The 20,045-nt window shown below is 54.1% G+C and overlaps 1 protein-coding gene across 1 annotated transcript; it reads right to left on the bottom strand.

The window, feature by feature from the left end:
* Positions 1 to 247: 247 nt before the first annotated feature.
* Positions 248 to 19,657, bottom strand: lah (involucrin repeat protein; the record flags this gene model as incomplete). Its single annotated transcript, XM_056674646.1, has 7 exons — positions 248 to 799; positions 867 to 1,790; positions 1,859 to 6,587; positions 6,629 to 7,281; positions 7,332 to 13,385; positions 13,560 to 18,584; positions 18,632 to 19,657. 7 exons carry the CDS (start codon positions 19,655 to 19,657, stop codon positions 248 to 250), a joined length of 18,963 nt encoding a protein of 6,320 aa, XP_056535171.1.
* Between the last annotated feature and the right edge of the window lie 388 nt (positions 19,658 to 20,045).

The following is a 20,045-nucleotide window of genomic DNA, read 5'->3' as shown; positions in this document are numbered from 1 at the left end:
CATGGTAAATACACACGCTGATACACTGTCTTAGAAAAGAACACAGAAAAGCAAATAGAAACAGGAAAATAATAAAACAAATAACTCCACATATTCACGTTCATTGGCTTTGCAATGAGTGTTACGTTTGATGACCTTGACGCCATATCACCGAGACAAGAAAAACAGAAAAATTAGACAATAAGAGCAAGAATGCGACAAGCGCGCATGTAACGGATGGGAACAATCATGATCAGAGTGTGACGCCTCAGATCACATTGCTCATGTCCATCATAGATGACGGTGCCGCACTATGAGCAACACTGTGGACTGACTTGGAAGCATCAATGGACATGCGATCGCCGCTCATCATCTTTGATAGCTTTTTGTCTTTGCTGGGGCGCGCAATGAGGACTTGCGCGGGGCAGACGACGACCTCATCATCACCCTCGCCCACATCATTGCCCTTTTTAACGACGAGAGGGAAGAGCACAATCCGCACAATGGACTGCTGGGCTTCGAGCTCGCCGTTGTCATTTGTCAGGCCACTGCGCTCATTCATGAGGGCTGCGTTGAAGTACACTTGGCGTGCAAGGTCGCCATTTGTATCATATTCAGGCTGCAAAGGCGGCAGCATGATGAATTCAGCCAGCTGGGTGCGCATCTCCAAGGACAGGCTGACTGCTACCCGCATGATCTTGCGGAGGTTATCCAGGAGCTGGGATTCAACATGAGACGGAGGAGGGAGGACCCGTGATAGGGTTTGGAAGATTTCCAGAGTAACAGCCTCCGTGTCGCTCTCACGTTGCGCAGCAAAAGGCTGGTCGCCGGGACAATAGTGTAAGAGTGGTGGCTCGCCAGCGATGCACCGCACGGGTTGGGCCCACCTCGCTCAATTGTTTCTCAAGAGACTTGAGTTTTTGACGCTGCTCCCGGTCCATGCCAAAGAGATAACGAGTAAAGATGTATTCCCAGACCATTGTCATGACCACCGACATAAAGACATCGCGGCGGCGGACACGATCGGATAGGTAGGCATCGGGATCGGAGCCATCGAGAAGGGCATTGTCGAAACGGTCTGCGATCTTTTCGTCCTGCAACTCGCTGAGTGGGCGGCAGCGACGCTTGTCATTGTGCTTGGAGAAGCGTACGACCCAAGATTGGACATGACCACACAGTTTCTGGCAGGCAGCATCGAAGTACTCTTCATCACGGAAGACAAGGGCATTGTCATGTACCGAGGCTGCAATTTGTTGTTGAAGCTCTTTCACCTTATCACGAGCCTCCTCAAGTTCGGTGCGTAGACGGCGCAATTCAATGTCTTTTTGCGCAAGAGCCGACTCGATCTCTTGTCGAACCCGATCCTCCATCTGAGAGGAGAGTTGGGTGTATTGCGACTCCAACTCGCCCAGTTCGCGTGTGGACGACTCGCGCACGGTATTGATTTCGGCGGCGTGAGCGACAGCGAGAGCAGAGTTGGATGCAGTCAGCCCCTCGTTCTCTTGAGTCAGGCGAGCCATCTCCTTCTGCAACCATTCCACCGAGTTCTTCAATTGTTCCACCTCTGATTCCCTATCGCGCAGATCGCCGTCGCGGGTGTTAAGGGCACGGTCGCTCTTCCGACGAGCGACGCTGGAATTCTTAAGCTTATGTTCAGCTTCATCGCGGGCGGCAATCAGTAGACGGTTTTCGGAGATGAGCTGGTCGAGTCGTGTTTCGATGTCTTGTAAGTGTTGCATACTGCGACGGCGGCGGACACTAGGCGGTCGGCTGGGCGACCGTGGGGAATTGGGCGTCTCACCCCATCCCTCCTGTGGAAGTTAGTAAACAAAAACCAAAACAAAGGCAAAAAATCAAAAGTCAAAATTTCTTTACTTACATAGACATCCGACATATTTCGCAGCGGACGTTTGCCCTTGTCGGTGACGGGGTCATAAGAGGAGGAAGACGGGAGCTGATCGAGATCGAGCGAAGGCTGGGGATCTAGTGCTCGACTAGCCGCCCGCAGATCGCCGCTAATACTGCGATTTGTACGACGTAATTTTCCACTGCTGGTGCTTGGCTTTAGAATTGATTCAGGTGTCTTGGGAATTTCTTTGATATCCTTGTCGGTAGGCCAAGCTTCTCGATCAAAGGCATTGTCTGTAAATTTCCGGACTGGTGTCTGAGGTCGAGGTAAGACATGTTCCGGCTTCATTTCTAGACGAGTCCGACGAGCCATGCTCCCTCCCTGATCATCCCGTGGCTCTTGTTCCGCAATTGTATCAAGCGGAGTCCGAGGTCGCACATCGTCAATCGGTCCGAAGAGCGATCGAGGGGGCGATGGGGCAAGAGCTGGTAGAGAAGGTTCATCCAAGCTCCATGTTCGGGGTGGATGCTGGTGCCGTCCATGGATTGATGGTGATCGGCGTAGTTCACACACTTCCTCTCCAATTTTCATCGGGGGTGGGAGACGAGTAGGAGAAGGAGGTCCTTCGGTACGAGTATGCTCATTGGAAGGCTGCATTGTCAACGATAATGACGCATCCAAGGATTTTTCGCCTTGCATCGGAAGGCCTGGGTTCCTGATTGATTCATTCTTTGTGGTAGAAGGTTCGGAGTGAGCGCTCAGTTCCGAGATTGTAGCCTCGATTTGTCTTTCGAGGCTGCTAGGCAGCCCAGAGGCGAAATCTTGAGGAATTTCTTTGGTTTCAGTGGTCGCTAGGGGTGCTTCCGAGACAGAGACCGCGATATCGCGATTCGCTTCCAACTCTGTTGATGTCTCATCCTCAGCACTATCTTTTAGCGACGGTTTTGGCTGGTCCAAAGCTGATCGCCGAAATCCCGCACGTTCGAGGCCGGGGAATAAGCTGGCAATCTTAGATCCACCCGGAGTAGTTGTTCGAGCAGGAGGTTCGATCTCTTGGTGATTCACGGGTTCTAGTGAGCGCTCCGCGGGTTCCGGGTTAGCTTGTTGTGGCTGCTTCTTGTCTCTTATGCTCGACAAAGGCCAAGAATCTCCCTCTGCAACTTCGTTTTGCTCTTCCAAGACCTCGGGGGATGCAGATTCAACGAATTCTCCAATAATTTCCGGCTCAGGAGGTGGAATATCTGGCTCAGGCTCAGGATCTGCTTCTCTTAATCGCTGGGACTCTTCGAACTTGGCCTGCCAGTCAATCGCCGGCCAGTCTTCTTCGTCATGGGCCGACTCCTCGTCGGGAATTTCTGTGACTTGTACCTTGAAGTGGTCGTCTTCGAACGGCACAATGGTAGCATGCTGATCCATGTCAATCTCGTTTTCAGCAGGAGACTCGGTATTCAAGGATTTGTTAGCCTTTTGGGCCTTTTTGCCTTTCCTCTTCGAGGCCTTGCGTGCAAGAGGAAGATCCTCGCCGACCACAGCTTCGGTGTCGGGTTGCGTAGGCGCAACCCGAAGTGGCTCTGGTATAGGCTGATCACTAATCGGAAGGGGGTTCTCGGTTGGTAACTCTCGCTCCGATGTAGGTTCGGGTTCTGCAGCATGTTCAGGTTCCGTGGGGATCTCTTGCTCCATAGCGGGCTCTGTTGGTTGGATCTCAGATTTTGTGGGCAACTCAGCCACATCAGCTTGGGGCTCCTCTTGTTGTTGAGTCGAGACTTCTTCAGCAATCCCGGCATTCTTCTTGGCCTTCCGCTTGTCCTTCTTTGACATCTTTTTGGACAGAGCCGGCATCACTTCGGATTCTCCAAGTTGATCCTCAATGAGGTCCTTGACGGCCTGGAGATCAGCTATTTTCTCAATATCCCCTACATCGGCCCCGGCTTGAGACCCATCTTCTTTTTCGTTCTTCTCAGCAGGACCCTCGAGGTCAAAGGGCTCACTGTTAGTGTTTTGGGCAGTGGGTTCTGCGGGCGAGGGCGTATCGAGTGTGTCCAGAGAGACGACTGCCTCCTTGTTCTCGGTTTCTGAAGGTTGCTTGTCCGATATAATGCATAAACCGTCAAGAGCTGGTGTCTCGGGTCTTTCAGGCTCGGGCGTAGGAGCCCTAGGGACTTGTTCCCCGACAATGGACTCAGGCTCAGGAGCAGTCTCAGCTGGAGTCTCTTCAAGAGTCACCTCCGATTCAAAATCAGCCTCCGTAATTGTGGGATCGGCAGTAGGGACAAGCTCTGTTGGGCTATCCGTAATAGTTCTCTCTGGGTCAGGGGCAACCTCTGCAGCTGCAGGCTCAGACATAAGAATATGATCCTCAGACGGAGGGGAAGCCGGCTCAATGGCTTCTTGCTTGCCTTGCTTCTTGGCCCTTTTCTTGTCCTTCTTTGAGATTTTCCGAGTAATGGTATCGACCGCAGCTGGCTCCTCGGTTAGCTCTCTTATAGACTCCTCTGGTTTGTCCTCAAATTCGAGAGGGTCGATGGACTTGGGTGCTTCAACAAGCTGCTCCGAGGCATCTTCCTTCGGTTCGGAAGTTGTCAATCCTATCGTTTTGTCGAGACTTTTCTCTGTCTCAGATTGAGGCGCATCCTTAGTCTCTTCTTGGACGATAGACTGCTCTGTTACTTTCTCCGGGGCTTGGAAAATACTGGTCGAGGGCTCCTCGAGTTCAGGCTGTGACTCGACGGACTTTTCTTTCTCCAGAAGGGTGGCAGCGGCAGCGGCCTTTTTCTCTTTCTTGGTCATCTTCATGCGGACAGTCGCTGATTCCCCTTTGGGCTCAGTGGCGGCTTCGAGTGGCACTTGTTCGCTAGGGTGCTTGTCATCTGAGATCTCTGCCGGGGGTTCGGCAGCTTCCTCGACCGCCTTATTTAGGTCCTCGATCTTCGATTCAGTGAATGGATGTTCAAAAGACCGCTCTTCGCTTTCAATCTCTTGGCTTGGAACATGTTCGGTGTCTTCAGATGGCGCCACAAGGTCCTTGGCGGCATCCTCGATGGTATCAACAAGCTGCACCGTAGGCTCCTCTGTGCTTGTCAGAGGCTTGTCTTGCGTTACAATCTCGGTAGGCGTTGACTCCGTTGCAGTCTCAGCCAGTTGAACAGAAGTTCCAGCCTCCTTGGGCGCTGGCTGTTCCTCGGGCTGGAGCTCAGCTCCGGTTTGTTGAGCAAGAAGCGATTGGCGTTGCTTCTTCTTGTCCTTCTTGCTCTTTTTCTTTGAAACAGCGGATGTTTCTAGCTCTTCAGCAGGAGGAGCAACGGCCTCGATTTCCGGGGTATTGATTTCTTCAGTGTTATCAGTATGGGCAGCGGCAGCCTCTTCGATGCCCTGCGGGCAATCCACCAGTTGCTCCTCTGTAGCTAGCGCTGGTTCGCTCTCGGCAATAGCCTCATGCTCAGTGAGCTCCTTTCCTTCTGGCTGGGCCTCGACCAAAGATGCAGCTTGGGATTCCTCTTTTCCCTCTGTAGCTAGCGCTGGTTCGCTCTCGGCAATAGCCTCATGCTCAGTGAGCTCCTTTACTTCTGGCTGGGGCTCGGCCTCGACCAAAGATGCCGCTCCGGGTTCCTCTTTTCCCTCTGTAGCAGAGTGCTCGAGTTCAGGGGCTGCAGCTTCTTCCTCTTGATTTTTGTTTTTGATCTTGTTCTTGTTCTTTTTCTTCTGCTTTTTCGAGGTGGCCGTCCCAGGAGCCTCCTCCCCCACATAAGATTTCTGTGCCTGTATGCCAGGAACAACATCAATCGCCACATCTACAGGCGTCTCTTCGGTATCTTTTTCCACGAGGAGATCGGCTGCTTCCGGCACAGACGATTTCTCCTCAACATTCTCACCATCAACACTTGTGTGTATCTCCTCAAGGGGTGCAGGCTCAATCAACTTCCCTTCTGGCTCCTGTACAGTTGGGGCGACATCACCCTCCTGCTGAATAGTTCCCTCCACCAGCTCGCCGGAATCAACTGAACGCTCAAGCACGGGCTGGGGAGGATAATCTAAAAAAGGACTCTCTATCGGCGTCTGCTCTACCTGCGAAGACATGTATTTATCAGTCGAGGCCGTATCTTGCGCCGTGGCGTCGTAAGTATCTATGGCGTGGGACTGATGTTCTTTACCGTCATGTTCCGCAGGCGAGGACGCCGGTACGGCTGATAGTCCAGGGGCGTCTGTGTCCGTGGAGGTGAGGACCATTTCGACGCTGTTATCCGCTTCAGTGGGTGTAGCAGGCTCGGTCACCGGGGCAGAAGGCGAATCGGATGTTGCGGCGTCATTATCGGCGTCGGTATTCTTGGACTGGCGTTTTTTCGCTTTTTTGGCAGCTTTACGTCGCTCCTTGGCTGACATGCCAGCTTCTTCTTCGGTCGGCGGAGCAGGAGGAGGAGCAACCGCCTCTACTTCCTGGGAGGATGTTGGCTCGGCGTCGACGATCGCTTCAGTGGTAGGAGGTTTATTGTCGGTCTCCTCAATGTGAGGGGTCTCCTCTTTTAGTACACTGTCGGATGCGATGGTTGTTTCGAGGTCCTCCGCCTTGGGAGCCTCGGACTCGATTGTATTTTCCTGCTCCGGAATTTCTGGGGTCTCAGCCGGAGCATCGGTCGAAAATTGAACAATGGGCTCGAGTTTAGGCTCCGGATTCTGTGCTGTGTCGGTGGCAGCGGGGGCGTCGCCGACTGACTCCACAGACTTGCCCTTCTTCTTATTCTTCTTTGCCTTCTTTTTTGCGCTGCAGTCAAGGCAACTTCGGGTTCTTGTGGACTCGGCGACTGGGGCTCCGAGGGAGTCTGGACCTCTTGTTCCGGCTGCTCTGGCAACTCCGCTGTGGACTTTGTATCCTCCACTTCAGTGGGAATGGCACCAGGTGCAGCAGCTGAGGCTGGTTCATGCTCGGCGACCTGCTTGTTTTGTTCAGAGGCGGGTTCTTCTGTCTTTTCCAATACTTCCCCTTCAGCACCAGGCTCAGGGCCTTCTTCGGTAGCTGGTAACTCCTTTACTGATTCTTCGGGGATAACCTCCGCCGGAGCATCTTGAGATTCAACCTTGTCTTCAGGGGCAGGCGAATCTTGCTCTGGATTCAGGTCCGGATTCAGCTCTTCAGCCAGTGTGACATCATCGCCAAAAGCAACAGACTTGCGTTGCTTCTTCTTGTCCTTCTTGGCCTTCTTTTTCTGTGCGGCAGTCATTGTCTCCTCCGCACCGGCCTCGGTAGCAGCTGCATCAGCAGGGGTATCATGCTGTTTGACCCCTTCGGGAAAGGGCTCTTCGGTCTTGGGTGCTTCTTCCATCATGATAGGAGGCTGCACGTCTTGGTCGACAGCTGGCTGTTCGGATTCTTGAATCGACACAGGCTCAGTGGGCTCTTCCAAAGTAGATTCAGGCTTAGAATCCTCGATAGGCTTAGACTTCTCAACAGTTGTAGGCTGTTCCTCTTCAGCGACAGCTGACTGGCGCTTTTTTTATCTTTCTTGGCCTTCCTCTTCTGAGCTGGAGTCATTGATGCCTCTTCGGTAGGCCCGGTGGCAGCTGCATCGGCCGAGGGCTCTGGCTGAGGATTCGCTTCCAAAGATAGCTGTCCGACATTGGGCGCTTGTTCCGTTAGAATAGGAGGCTGTGCGTCTTTTTCGGCAGTGGTCAGTTCAGTTTCCGAAGCCAAGGTAGGCTCAGTAAGCTCCCTCTGTGCGGATTCAGGCGCGGGCTCCTCTTCGGCTGGTTCGGGTTTGACCGCTTCCTCAACTGGCTCAGGCTTGGGCTCCTCAAGAGGCGCAGATTGTTCCTCTTCGGTAACAACGGATTGGCGCTTTTTCTTATCTCTCTTGGCCTTCCGTTTCTGAGCAGGAGTCATTGATGCCTCGTCAGCTGCTTCAGTGGCAACTACATCGGCAGAGGCCTCTGGCTGCAAAGTCTCTTCTAGGGAGGGATCGGTCTTTGGCGCCTCTTCAGTCAGAATAGTGGCCTCTGCAGCTTGGTTGGGGAAAGGCGGTTCAAGCTCTTGAGGTGGTGCTGGTTCAGCGGATTCACCATCAGCAGGCACAGGTGTAGGCTCATCTTCTGTGGGTGCAAGCTTAACCTCTTCCTCAGCGGGTGTAGATTGCTCCTGTTCAGCTGCAACTGACTGGCGCTTTTTCTTGTCTTTCTTGGCCTTCCGCTTCTGAGCCGGAGTCATCAATGCCTCTTCAGTGGCCTCGGTTGCGGCTGAATCGACAGGGCCATCAGTAGGAGCCTCTAGCTCTTGGGTCTCTGCCGGAGAGGGCTCTTCGGCCTTAGGCGCCTCTTCCGCCAAAATAGATGCATCTGCATCTTTATTGGGAGAAGCCTGTTCAAGCTCTTGAGGTGGTGCTGGTTCGGTGGCTTCACTCTCAACAGACACAGGTGTAGGCTCTTCCTCAGCGGGCGCGGCCTGCTCATCTTCAGCAATAACGGATTGGCGCTTTTTCTTGTCTTTCTTAGCCTTCCGTTTCTGAGCAGGAGTCATCGATGCATCTTCGGGGGTCTCAATGACGGCATCGACAGAATCATTTGCAGGGGTCTCAACCGGCGTGGTTTCTTCGGCCTTAGGCGTCTCTTCCGCCACAATAAGAGTATCTACATCTCTGTTGGAAGAAGCCTGCTGCGGCTCTTGAGGTGGTGCTAGTTCGGTGGGTTCACTCTCAGCGGGCACAATTATGGGATCCTCTTCGGCGGGAGCAAGCTTAACCTCTTCCTCTGGGGGGTCAACCTTGGATTCCTCCTCAGTGGGCTCAGGCTGACCCTCTTCAGCGGCGACTGATTGCCGATTCTTCTTGTTCTTCTTCTTTTTCTTCGACTTGGAAGAAGTTGCCGACTGCTCATCTTCAGCCTGCTCCACTACCGGGCTTTCTGTGGACTCCGCAGGCTGAGTCTCCTCCACAACTGGCTCTGACACAGACTCTGCAGGCTTGTCATCGAAAGACTTGTCCAAGACAGGCTCCTCGCTGATGGGTAAACCAAGATTTTGTTCTTCCTGCGGCTCTTCCGTAGAAGCAACTTCGATCGTAGGCTCTGAGGCGATTTCCTTGTCCCCGCCTTGAACATCAACAGCGTGTTCAGCAATCTCCGTGATGGAAATGTCCTCGTCTGCGGGTGCCCTGGGGGCAAGTTCGGAGTCAAGAATTGCAACATCCTGCGGTGCTTCCTGTTCAAACTTGGGCTCAGCTTCAAGACCGTGGACTGCCTCAGGCTTTGAGGGCTCATCAACACCCAAAACAGCTTCTCCCGTGGGAGAGGCCCCATTCTCGGGCAAAGTGTCACCACTCTGTTCCTTGGTGGAAGTAGGCTCCATCTCACGCGTGGCCTGGTCATCAAGCTGCACGGACTCTTGCTTCTGTTGTTTCTTCTTGTTTTTCTTAGCCTTTTTTCTCTCGGCAGCAGTCATTGGAACCTCGTGTTCAAGAGATTGTTCCTGTGCCTTGGGACCATCGATCTCCGCGGCATCAGTCGAAGGTTCTTCTGTCGACGCAATGGCTGTGTCCTCGGTTTTTGGCTCATCTGCCTTAAAGGCGTCGTCCTGTTGGATAGGAGCACTGGCGTCTTCCGACACGAGCGGGACATCTGCGACAGCTTCGGTGGCCTCAATCTGAGACGATAGAGCATTATCTTCTACCGGAGCATCGGCCTCAGAGGAAGGATTAATGTCTTTCGTTAGCTCGATAGGCTCATTATTGATTGGCAGAAGAGTATCTTCAGTGATTGGAGCCGCCTCGGGCTCATTTGTAGATGTAAGCGCAACATCCGGTTCAGCCTCAGCAGGATCGGAAGACGCAGGTGCAGACAAGTCCGCTGGAGTAACATCATTAATTTCCGCAACAGGCGCAGTATCCTTGCTTGGCTCGGTGGATTCAACATCGGGCGCAGGCGCGGGCTCAGCGGGCTCAACGGACTCAACAAGTTCAGGAATAGAGCCAATACTGTCTTCCTGCTCCTTGTGCTGCTGCTTCTTCTTCGCCTTCTTAGCCTTCTTCCTCTCCGCGGCGCTCATAGGTACCTCCGGCTCGGCAGCAGGTTCTTCGGCCTTAGGCACCTCCTCTGGTGCAATGGGCTCTTCTTGAATTGCCTCTGCATCTGTTGTCTCTGCCATTTGTTCCGGAAGAGGGCTAGAAGACCGTTCTTCCTCTCGCGGCACAACCTCTGAAATTTTCTCAGGCTCGGAAAGTTGCGCGGCTTCGGGCAATTGAGCGACCTCGACGGGGAGCTTCATCTCGCTTTCTTGCTGAGGCGCATCTGCTGGTGTCTCTTCAGTAGCAAGAGGGTCTTCCTTGATCATGTTCTCAGCGGCAGTCTCAATTCCAGGTGCCAGCGAAGTAGACTCAGCAGGCTTCTCATCCTCAGGTATCGAAGATTCGCCCTGCTTACCCTTCTTCTTTTTATTCTTCTTGGCCTTTTTCTTCTCGGCCGCAGTCATGGCGACTTCAGGCTCGGCTTCAACTTCGGGTTGAGGTTCAGATTGAACTTCAGCCTCGGGTTGAGTCTCAACAGCAGAAGGCTTTGGGGTTTCGCGACAGGCTTCCTCGACAGCATCTGGGAATTCGGTGTTCTGCTGATCCTCGACGACAGCTGACTCTGACAGTTCATTGGATGGCCCCGCGGGCTCCAATGGCCCGGTCGTGACAGGTGTTACATCCATATCGGCCTCCAATGGGACTTGTTCCTGCCCTTGGGTAGCTGCAGGCTCTTCAACGGTGGGTTCGAGGGGTTGGTCAACATCCTTGGCGGGCTGTTGAAGATGTTCAAGATCAGAAGGTAAGGCTTCACCGCCAATTGGAGGGGATTGGGTATCCGTAGGATCGACACCAGCTGATTGCTCAAGTTCAGGCTCGTTGCCCTCCGGCTGGGATCCAGTCTCGGGGGCGGGCGGTTCAGCAGGAATCTCAGATTCCTCGACGGTAGTGGATTTGCGATTTTTCTTTTTCTTGTTTTTCCGCTTCTCGGCTTTAGTTTCCGAAGCCTCTGCAGGGGAATCTGCAGCCACTTCGACGGGAGGCTCAGGTGCGGGCTCTTTCTCTTCGGCTGGCTGTGGAATCTGTTCTTCCACGGCCTCTTCGAAGGTGTCTTCGCCTTCAGTGTCTTCTTTGGGTGTTTCAGGACTTTTAGGGGTGGTGTAATCAAGAGAGGCCCCCGGAGTAGACTGCTCAGTTGGTTCTTCAATATGTTCCAAGCTGCGAGAAAGTTCCTCCGGTTCTGGTTGATCTGCACCGGGAATTTGACTTTCATTGGCATCGGTGAAAACAAGGTCTGGAGTCTGCTCTTCCTGAACGGGTGGACTGGGATTTTCAGAAACAGGTAGAACAGATTCTTCAGTAGATACCTGATCCACAGGCTGAATCAGCTCTTCCAATTCTTGCTGGCTTCGAGCCTGCTCTGCATCAGTAGCAGCTGATTGGGTCACAATCTGGTCAGGAGAGCTCTCAAGGAGTCCAGTTGGAATAGCAATCGCATCTGGCAAAGGTGCAGTCTCAAGCTCTTCGGTAGGCGCAGGTGCTTTGTCTTCTTGTTGGCCCACAATCTCCCTAGAGGCAGAAGTATCATCCTGGGGCTGAGCAGCGGCCGTATCATCTGCAGGTTCTTCAGTAGCAGATGCGTTTTTAGACTTCTTCTTCTGCTTCTTCTTGTCGCGCTTGGCCTTTTTAGTCGATGATGCATTGTCCTCGGTCTCCTCATTTTCCGTAGGGGTCACCTGAGTAGGTTCGGATTCAGGGGCAGTGGCAACTTCTGGTTCTTGAGTTGCTGCAACCAAGGGCTCAGCATCAAGCTCACGGGGGGCCTCGATAGGCTCAGCCTCAGATTTCTGGGGAACGACAACATCATGCTCGACCAGAGCGCTTTTGACAGGCGCGGTAACGAGAGGAGCAGCTTCTACCACGGGCCCAGGTCCAAGCTCACGGGATGTCTCAACAGGCTCAGGCTCAAGTTGCTTAGGAAGACCAACCTCAGGCTCAGTAGAAACAGCTTCTTCCTCAGGCTCGCCGACCAAGGGGGTCTGCACCAAATCCTGGGACAAATCTTTCTGCGCGGGCAGCTCCTCAGGGGCTCCGGAATCCGCACTTAGGGCCTGGGTTTCCTTGGCCTTCTTTTTCTTGTCTTTTTCCTTAGAAGACTGGGTAGCTGCGCTCTCATCGGCAACGGCATCTGTCTCTGGCTGGGTTTGAGGATCGGAAGACTCAGCAGGCTGTTCAGTCGTTCCAGTAACAAATTCCCTGGCTGTACCCGTCTCTGGGTACACGGGCTCAAGCGCAGCGGGTGCATTCTCTTCGATAGCGGAAACGGGCTCAGTGGGCGCATCCTCATTGACAGGTAACCTGTCATGGTTGTGAGAGGAATCATCGGCGGCAACCGCTGCATCGACAATATCGCTGAAGCCATGGACCTTGGCAGGTTCATCTGCAGGCAAGGAGCGAGACTCATCTTGCTCCCTGGTAGCGGCAATGGCAGCTGCATCGACAACACCGGCAAAACCAGCGGCCTTGACGAAGTCCGCAGCGCCGCTGAAGACGGAATTCTTCTCTTGGGTTGGGGTTTCCCTCTCATGCCGAGGGCGGGAAACTCCCTCGAGAGCGTCAAGAGCACGCTGCGTCTCTTGCTCCCTGGAGCTAATGCCAACCATGGAGCCCTCAGCAGAAGGCAGAGCATCGAGCGTGGGTGAAGGAGGCAACTCATCTAGAACAGCGGGGTCCCGCAGGAGCTCAGAGGGAGAGTGGAATTCGTACCTGGGCCTCTCCTTCCTTGGATTTGCGTTGTGGAAGTGTTCAGCGGTAGGTGTGGGCTGCTGAGAGCCGAGGAGATCAAGGTCTCTATCATGGGTTTCGTTTGCATGGTCAGTGGAAATAGTCAGACCGGTCGGCCTCTGATTCTCCATAATTGAGTGGCTCAGGTCTACATGCTCCCAGCTCTTAAGGCCGTCGTCGTCGCGAAGGGCTTTCAGGTCCTCTACTGATGGCACGCGGGAGGAGTTCTTGCTAGATGGGAGCGATGGCAAGGGATCCTCGACCTCGGGCTCGCCCTTGATCAGACCATGGCGCTCGACAAGCCATAGAGGGCGGATCTCGCGCGAGTTTCGGAACTCGGATGACCCGGGCCGGCGATTGCGTTGATGGCTTGGGGAGCCTGGGGAAGTGATAGGGGCAGATTGTTCAACGGGGACTGCGCGCGTAAGGCCTGGGGAAGTTGGGGGCCGGCGGAAGTGGAGAGGCACGGCTGTAGGTGATTCGATGGTGGACTTGGCCACGGAGTGTCGGCGTTGCTTGGGGGATCGGGACCCCTGGGGGTGGCTTGTTTCAGGTGAAGCGGGGCGGCTCAGAGACTTTGGGGTCAAGTCAAGTGTCTTCTCTGTGGCTGGGGGAGAGGCTGAGTGGCTCCGGGGTCTCTGCGAAATCTCATTCAGCCCGGATGTTGCAGCGAGTACAGCTGCGCTATCCGCTGATGCTGGAAGCCACGAAGCGTAATTTTCACGCTCTGCTAGAATTTCAGGGCGCGCCCTCAGGAGAGATTCTTCGTCAAAGTTGTCACTATAGTCCTGCACGGAATAAAACCAATAAAAGCTTAGTACATTTCTTTTTTTGTTCGGGTTTTGTGGTTTTTGTGCAAGCTGGTTAGATCAACCAGCGAAAAAGGGCAACTATATGGCACAATAAAATGTACAACCAAAATCACAACATAAGTAAGTAAAAGAAAAGTTCAGATGCTATACCTTCTCAGATTCCCGTTTCCTTCCTGAATCCACGATTTCCTCGTACCGATGCCGACGCCGCTCTTCCTTTTGCTGTCTACTGGACCTGTACTCCTCCAGATTTGGGTCATCCTGACCTTTTTCCTTGTCCGCCATATAGCGATCCAGTTCATCTCCATTGCTGGAGCTGCGGTGCTTTGAAGAACGCTTCTTATGGCGACGGCGTGCATCATCCACACCAGCTTCAGATACGGCTTCGCGGGATGATCGTTTGTCCAGCGAGGAAGAGCGAGAATGGTCTGACCGAACACGCTCAGCTGGCTCTGATACCTGCGAGCCGAAAATACTTCTCAAGAAGCCACCGCTCTTTTCTTTCTCATCCTTGCCTCGGCGCTTCTCCCGGGATTCGTCAATCCGAGCTGGAGAAGAGGTTACAGAGGCATTGTCATCAAAGTCGGCTTCCCGGGAAGACCGGTGACGATGCTTGCGACGCTCAGAATTGTCGTCTCCAATGTCCGTGATGGCAGAGCGGGTATCATCATCAGCAGTGAAGGGGTCACTTTCATGCTTGGATCGACGCTTGCGTCGTCTCTTCTTCTCCTCCCCACCTTCCTCGCCGTCATGAACAGCTTCAGCATCACGACGTGGATCAAAATCATCGCCGTTGCGACGAGACTTTCTAGATTTTGCTGATTCGGAGACGACAGAACGAGACTCATCACGAGACTCGGACACATCCCGCGATGCGGATATAGCAAAGTCATCTCCGCTGCGTCGAGACCGGCGAGATCTGCTGGTCTCATCTTTCGAAACTGGTACAGAGAAGACAGACCGGTTGTCATCGCGAAAGTCGGAGACCTCTCGTGATACAGGAATATCATATTCATCCCCACTGCGTCTCGACTTTTCTGACTTGGACGACTCATACTCTTTGCCAGCAGGAGTAGAGGTAGTCGAGCGAATGTCATCCCGAGGTTCAGATGGTTCGCGGGACTCGTAGATCTCGAAGTCGTCACCGCTCCGTCGAGATTTGCGGGACTTGGACTTGGATGTCTCGTCCTTTGAAATAGGAGTAGAGATAACAGAGAATGAATCATCACGAGACTCAGGAACCACTGACTCCGGGTAGTCAACAATGCCGAAGTCATCCCCACTCCTCGTGGACTTCCTGGACTTTGACTTGGATGTTTCGTCCTTTGAAACGGGAGCAGAGACAACAGAATAAGAGTCATCCCGAGATGGGGATGCCTCCCGTGACTCGTAAATCTCAAAGTCGTCGCCGCTACGCCGGGACTTACGAGACTTCGATGTCCCATCGTTCAAACCAGGAGACTTGGCGAGTTCCCGCTCTTGGAACTCGGGGAGATCAAAGACATCGCCACTCCGTCTCGACTTCTTAGACTCGGACTTGGTCGGGGTTTCTGGATCCATGGCACCAGGCGTCGGCGCCGAGACAGCGGATCTATCGTCAACCAACTCTCTAGGGTCCGCTGTGTCAAAGCCACCAGGCATTGAGAAGACATCTGCGTCTTTTTCGGGGGAAGCGGTACGATCACGCTTGCCATATTTGCCATTCAGTTGCTCAATTACCTCCTGTGCAATGGATGATTTGTCACGACGCCCCGAGGAAATATCCCGATCTCTTGAGAAGAGCTCATCGGAGAAAGGCTCTTCTTTGCTATGAACCGCGGGCTCCTCAGCGGGAGCAATATCCTTCGTGGACTTGGGGTCAATTTCTTCGAGTTCGCCCTCAACGAACCCATGGGGATTCTTCCGAGCCGATGTAGACCAGGGTGAGTTGAATGTGTGTTCATCCTCCGACCCAGGGGGCGAAGTGCGGGTGTGGTAGGATGGATCGTTTGTGATCAGAGTGGGGTCGAATCCAGCTGCGGCGGTTGCAGCCGCGATTGTGGCAGCGAATTCAATGTCGGCACCGTACTCCGGTTTGCTAGGGATACCCTTGGTTTGGGATATCTCAGATGCTGGGAGAGGCACATCCTTGGCTGAAATTTCGCTAGGGGAGATGTCATGCTCAAGAGGATCCTGTTCAGAGGAAGAAGGGATTTCATATTCATGGGTTTCATGTTCGCCCCAGGAGACCCGCGAGCCCGTTGGTCGTTCGCGGGGCTTGGTATCATAAGATTTGGTTACTGGGACGGTTGGGGAGGTAGCGTCGCGTACGGAGCCATCGTGCACGCTCTGGGGAGGAGTTGGCTCAATGAAGTTGAGCCCGGGGACTGGCCATGGGAGCCGATCCACGTGTTGATAGGGTTCATATGAATAGTCTAGCTCTGCAGGTGCAGGCTCCTCGTGCTTACGTTGCTCGCTAGCGGGCTCTATCTCCACAATTGTTGGCACATTGGTGGAGTCGTGGCTGTGAGCATGATCATCTCCACTGTGTCGTATCTCCTCCGGAGCGTAAAATTTTGCGTAGTCGTAGTAGACAGGTGCTGGACGAGGAGATCGAGGAGACACTTTTGTCTGGTCTTCGCGAGGTTCCACCGTGGTCACTTTCTCGTCAATAGGCTCGAACCGCGACACGATTGAAGTATCTGGCATCGTATCCACATCGCGCTTTCGCTCAGCGCGGCGTTTCTCTCGGCGTTCGTTGTATCGCTGACTGGCCTCAGAGGCTTCGTCATCGTCTGTTTTGCGAGAGAGGATAGTGCTGGCAGCAGCTGCGCCCGCAGCTCCAGCAGCCGCTGCGCCAACCCAGGATGCGCCCTTTTCCTTGTCGTCGGTGTACCGGCTCTCTTCATCCTCACGCTCCTTTCGGCGGCGCTCTCGACGCTCGGTTTCCTTGTGAGCCAGCTCTTCCTCTCGGTCAATCAGCTGGACCGGTTGATAATCACCGCGGGAGTTTTTATCACGACGGATAAGATGGCGTTCCCTCTCTGCTTGCTCTTCCGTCAAGTTGAATTGCACAGAGGCTTGGTCCTTAGCGGTGGACCGGCGCTTGAGGCTGGAAGCAGTCTCTTGGGTGGGGAAAACGGGAGAAGAGTCACTGCGATAAGGTCTCCGGTGGTCGACATATGTTGGCTCTTCTGATGCCCATGCTGGATCACGAGGGCCTTGGAACCGCGGGTCGTAGTGTTCAACTCCATTGACGAAGAAAGGCGGCACTACTGGGACTGCCGGGGCACTGTACACAGGCACTGATCCTGGCACAGCTCCCTGGGTAGTGTACACTGCTTGGGACACTGGGGTGAAAGGCTGAGGCTGCTGGAGGGGGATGGGTCCCGGGCGAATGAGGGTTGGCTCCCCAGCAGATACAGATGGGGACACCTTCGCAACATCGAAGCGAGAAGGGTCAGAAGTAGGCATTGGGTGAACTTGTTGCAAGCTCCCAGATCTACTCGGGGGATCGCTATTATGTTGACGGGCAGAAGAAATGGCAGCAGCTCCTATAACGCCAGCGCCAGCTGCCAGGGCGGCATTCGTGGCACTCGAGCGCTTGTTCTTCTTTTTGTCCTTCCTGCTTCCCCATCTCCAGCCCCACTTGCTGCTGGCGGAGTCAGAAGAAAGCTCAGCGCTGCTTCCTCCGAACGCGAGCCCAGAACTAATACTTGAAGAAGACTGGTCCTCCGACTCTGCATCAACCCATTCTTCGTCCTGCGTGGTGGAATGCGCGTATTTAGACTGTCGAGGCCGTGCTGTGTACATCTGGCCCGCGGTGCGACCGGGACCGTGGGGCGAGGAGCCAGCTAATCGGTTTGCGGTGTCGCTGAGTTCTTGCAGGGCGGTATCGACGTCTTGGCCTTTCTTGCCCTTCCTCTTAACCTTGGAGGGCTTCTTTGAAAATCCATATCCGAAGGCAAGATCATTGTCCAATGAAGAGGATGAAGAGCCACTCTTGAAAGAGAAGAAACCGCTCCGCTTCTTGGTATGGCGCTTCTTCCTATTCTCGGAAGAAGCAGTAAAGAAAGATCCGATACCACCAGCAATAGATTTCTTGCCTGGCCTGGGCAGATTGACGAAGGATGATGATGAGGATGAATCCTTTCGGCTCTGTCGTATTCCAGGCGAACGACTCCGGGAGCGGTTACGCGACTTTGAAACAGCCAGAGCAGCCCCACCCACTGCGGCACCGAGTGCAGCTTCTTTCAGATAAGAATGCCGGCCAGATCGAGAGGAAGATCTCGACCGGGAGCGGGTATACCGAGACTGTCTAGAATGAGACGCATGCTTAGAGTCTACGTAATGTTCTCTGTGGGGACTGCGGCCCGAACGACGGGTCACACCACGAGAGGTATGACTTCTTCGGTCATCTTCTTCCCCGTGGGAGGAGCTCACTCGGCCGGAGCGAAGGCTGTAAGAATCATCAAATTCCTTGCTCGAGAAGAGCGACTTGGTCGCATAACCAGCTAGCATGCCTGGCAGCCACGAGGAAGATTTCTTGGACTTGGATCGTCGGCGGCTCTCATCTTCGGAAGAATTGTATCGACTATTTTTGCTGACTCTGGAGCTGGCACTGCTCCGTCGATCGTCGGAGTGTCGGCGGCGGCTGTGATAATGGTGCTTGCGAGGGGCATCGGCGGAGGTCGTGCCTGGTTGGAAACAGTATTTGCACACACCGATAGTTTCCGTGTAGTCCTCAAATCTTCCAACAGCCTCGGGATCCCGCCAGAAATCAACGAATCTTCCCATGGGCCCACGCTGGCGCTCTTGGAAGGCTAGCGCGCTAGGTCCATGAGGATAGAACCCCGGGTTGTAGGCAGCCTGGGCAGCGTATCCTCCCGCGCCTGCAGGATACAAAGCATTATTGTGGCCAGGGGCATACGGTAGCATACCACCAGCTTGAGAAGGTGGACCATGGTGCTGGAAGGCGTATTGTGGTGCGTGCTCGGGGCTGGAGGAGTGATGGTGGTGACCCATCATGTACCCTGTTGCTGCGCCTGCGGCTGCAATACCGACACCTTCACTGAAGCTATGAGAGTGAGACGGCTTGGAGGGAGGCTGGTGGCTGAAGCTTGCCATTGGCTGATCGTATCCCATTGACTGGTTGTGTGCCACTGGCTGGCCCTGGTGAATGTAGGGAGTAGTGTGCTGCGCAGCGGAATGCGAATCAGAGTGAGACATTATACCACCAATACCATAAGCGGCAGCTCCAAAAGCGGCAGCAGGAAGAACACCCGATGAAGAAGGCTTTGGGGGCTCGAAGGCTTAGGTGGCTTCGGGGGTCTAGGTGAAGACACTGCTGGTGGCTGATCTTGCTGTGTCGGAACATGGAAACTATCGTCGAAATAGGCCGCCGCAGCACCGGTCTCACCCAGGCTACTGGGCTCTGGAGGTGGGTTAGCCGATGGAGATGCTGCCATCAAGTGCGCTTGAGTGTTAGGAAGCACGCTTGGAGGAGCCGGTCGAATACCGGGCTGGTGCTCAACAGATTGGCCTTGGTCGCCATAGTAGTCCGCCGCAGCGCCGGCGGGGTTAGGCGGCGGATACGGTGCAGTACTTTGCTCTGGGAACTGACCGGGAAATTGGTGCTGCACGTGGGGGTCGTATGAGACTTCATGCGCTGGCGAATGGCCTGCAGATGGTATCCCAGTGTCGTATTGCATGGGGAATTGTGAGAACCCGGGGGCGCCAATCTCGGCGGCAAACTGCGCGCCGGGGGCGCTAGACGGCATGTTTGTGGGAAATTGGGGCACATGCGGATCCCCTGGCTGAGTGCGAGAGCGCTCGCGATCCAAGTCATAATCCAGAGTATCTTGTGTTTTTCGGCGGCTCCTTCTCTTCTCGCGCTCTGGACTCTCGGATCGGTCCTGGTCGCGCCGACGATAACTCTTGCTTTCCCTATCACTGTCTCTGCGTTTGGGTGTGCGTTCAACGTAGTAGCTATTGGAATCATCAATGGCTTCTGGCTCAGCGGTCACATAGCTTGATGCGATGGAGTCGCCGGCGATGCTAGTTGGGCCGCGCTTACTGCGCGAAGTCGAGGGTGGATAAGACGACAAGTCACCCAGGCCACGCTCACGGTCGTCACCCCGTGAAGACTTGCGACTTGAGATCGATCTTGTGTCATATTTATCGAGCTTTTCGGACTTGCGCCGGCTGCTCTTGGAGCTGCTGCGAACGTCGGAAGACGAACGGCCCCCGCCCATTAGGGCCTTGAACATGGTGGGCAATTAATGAGGGTAGCCAGAGTAAACCATGTGGAATGAAAGGAATGTAATGATTGGAATGATGGGGGTAAATGAATCGGGAAGTGTTAGTTGTTAGAAAGAATGCGAATGTTATGGGTTTGGGGAGGGGAGTAAACAACGGAGCTGACCCGTGGATCTTGTACCCGGGAAAGGCCCCCAGTGGATCTCAACTTGACCCTATGGCGCTTAACTTCACCTTGTTTTCTTACTTTGGTATCGAAGATCGGATGAAATCTGTGTGTTAGGGAAACGCAGATGATCTGCTGGGGAAAAAAAATGCGACAGTGAAAAATGTGATTGACAGCGCTGATGAACTGTCGGTGCAACAAGTGGAGCGAATCAAAATCGCGGTGAAGCATCG

The sequence above is a fragment of the Penicillium coprophilum genome, assembly GCF_028826855.1.
Source record: "Penicillium coprophilum strain IBT 35676 chromosome Unknown utg000002l_segment0_segment1, whole genome shotgun sequence".
In the NCBI taxonomy this organism is placed as follows: Eukaryota; Fungi; Ascomycota; class Eurotiomycetes; order Eurotiales; family Aspergillaceae; genus Penicillium; species Penicillium coprophilum.
Note: the sequence above shows the minus strand (reverse complement) of the source record. Positions and strands in the feature narration are given on the sequence as shown.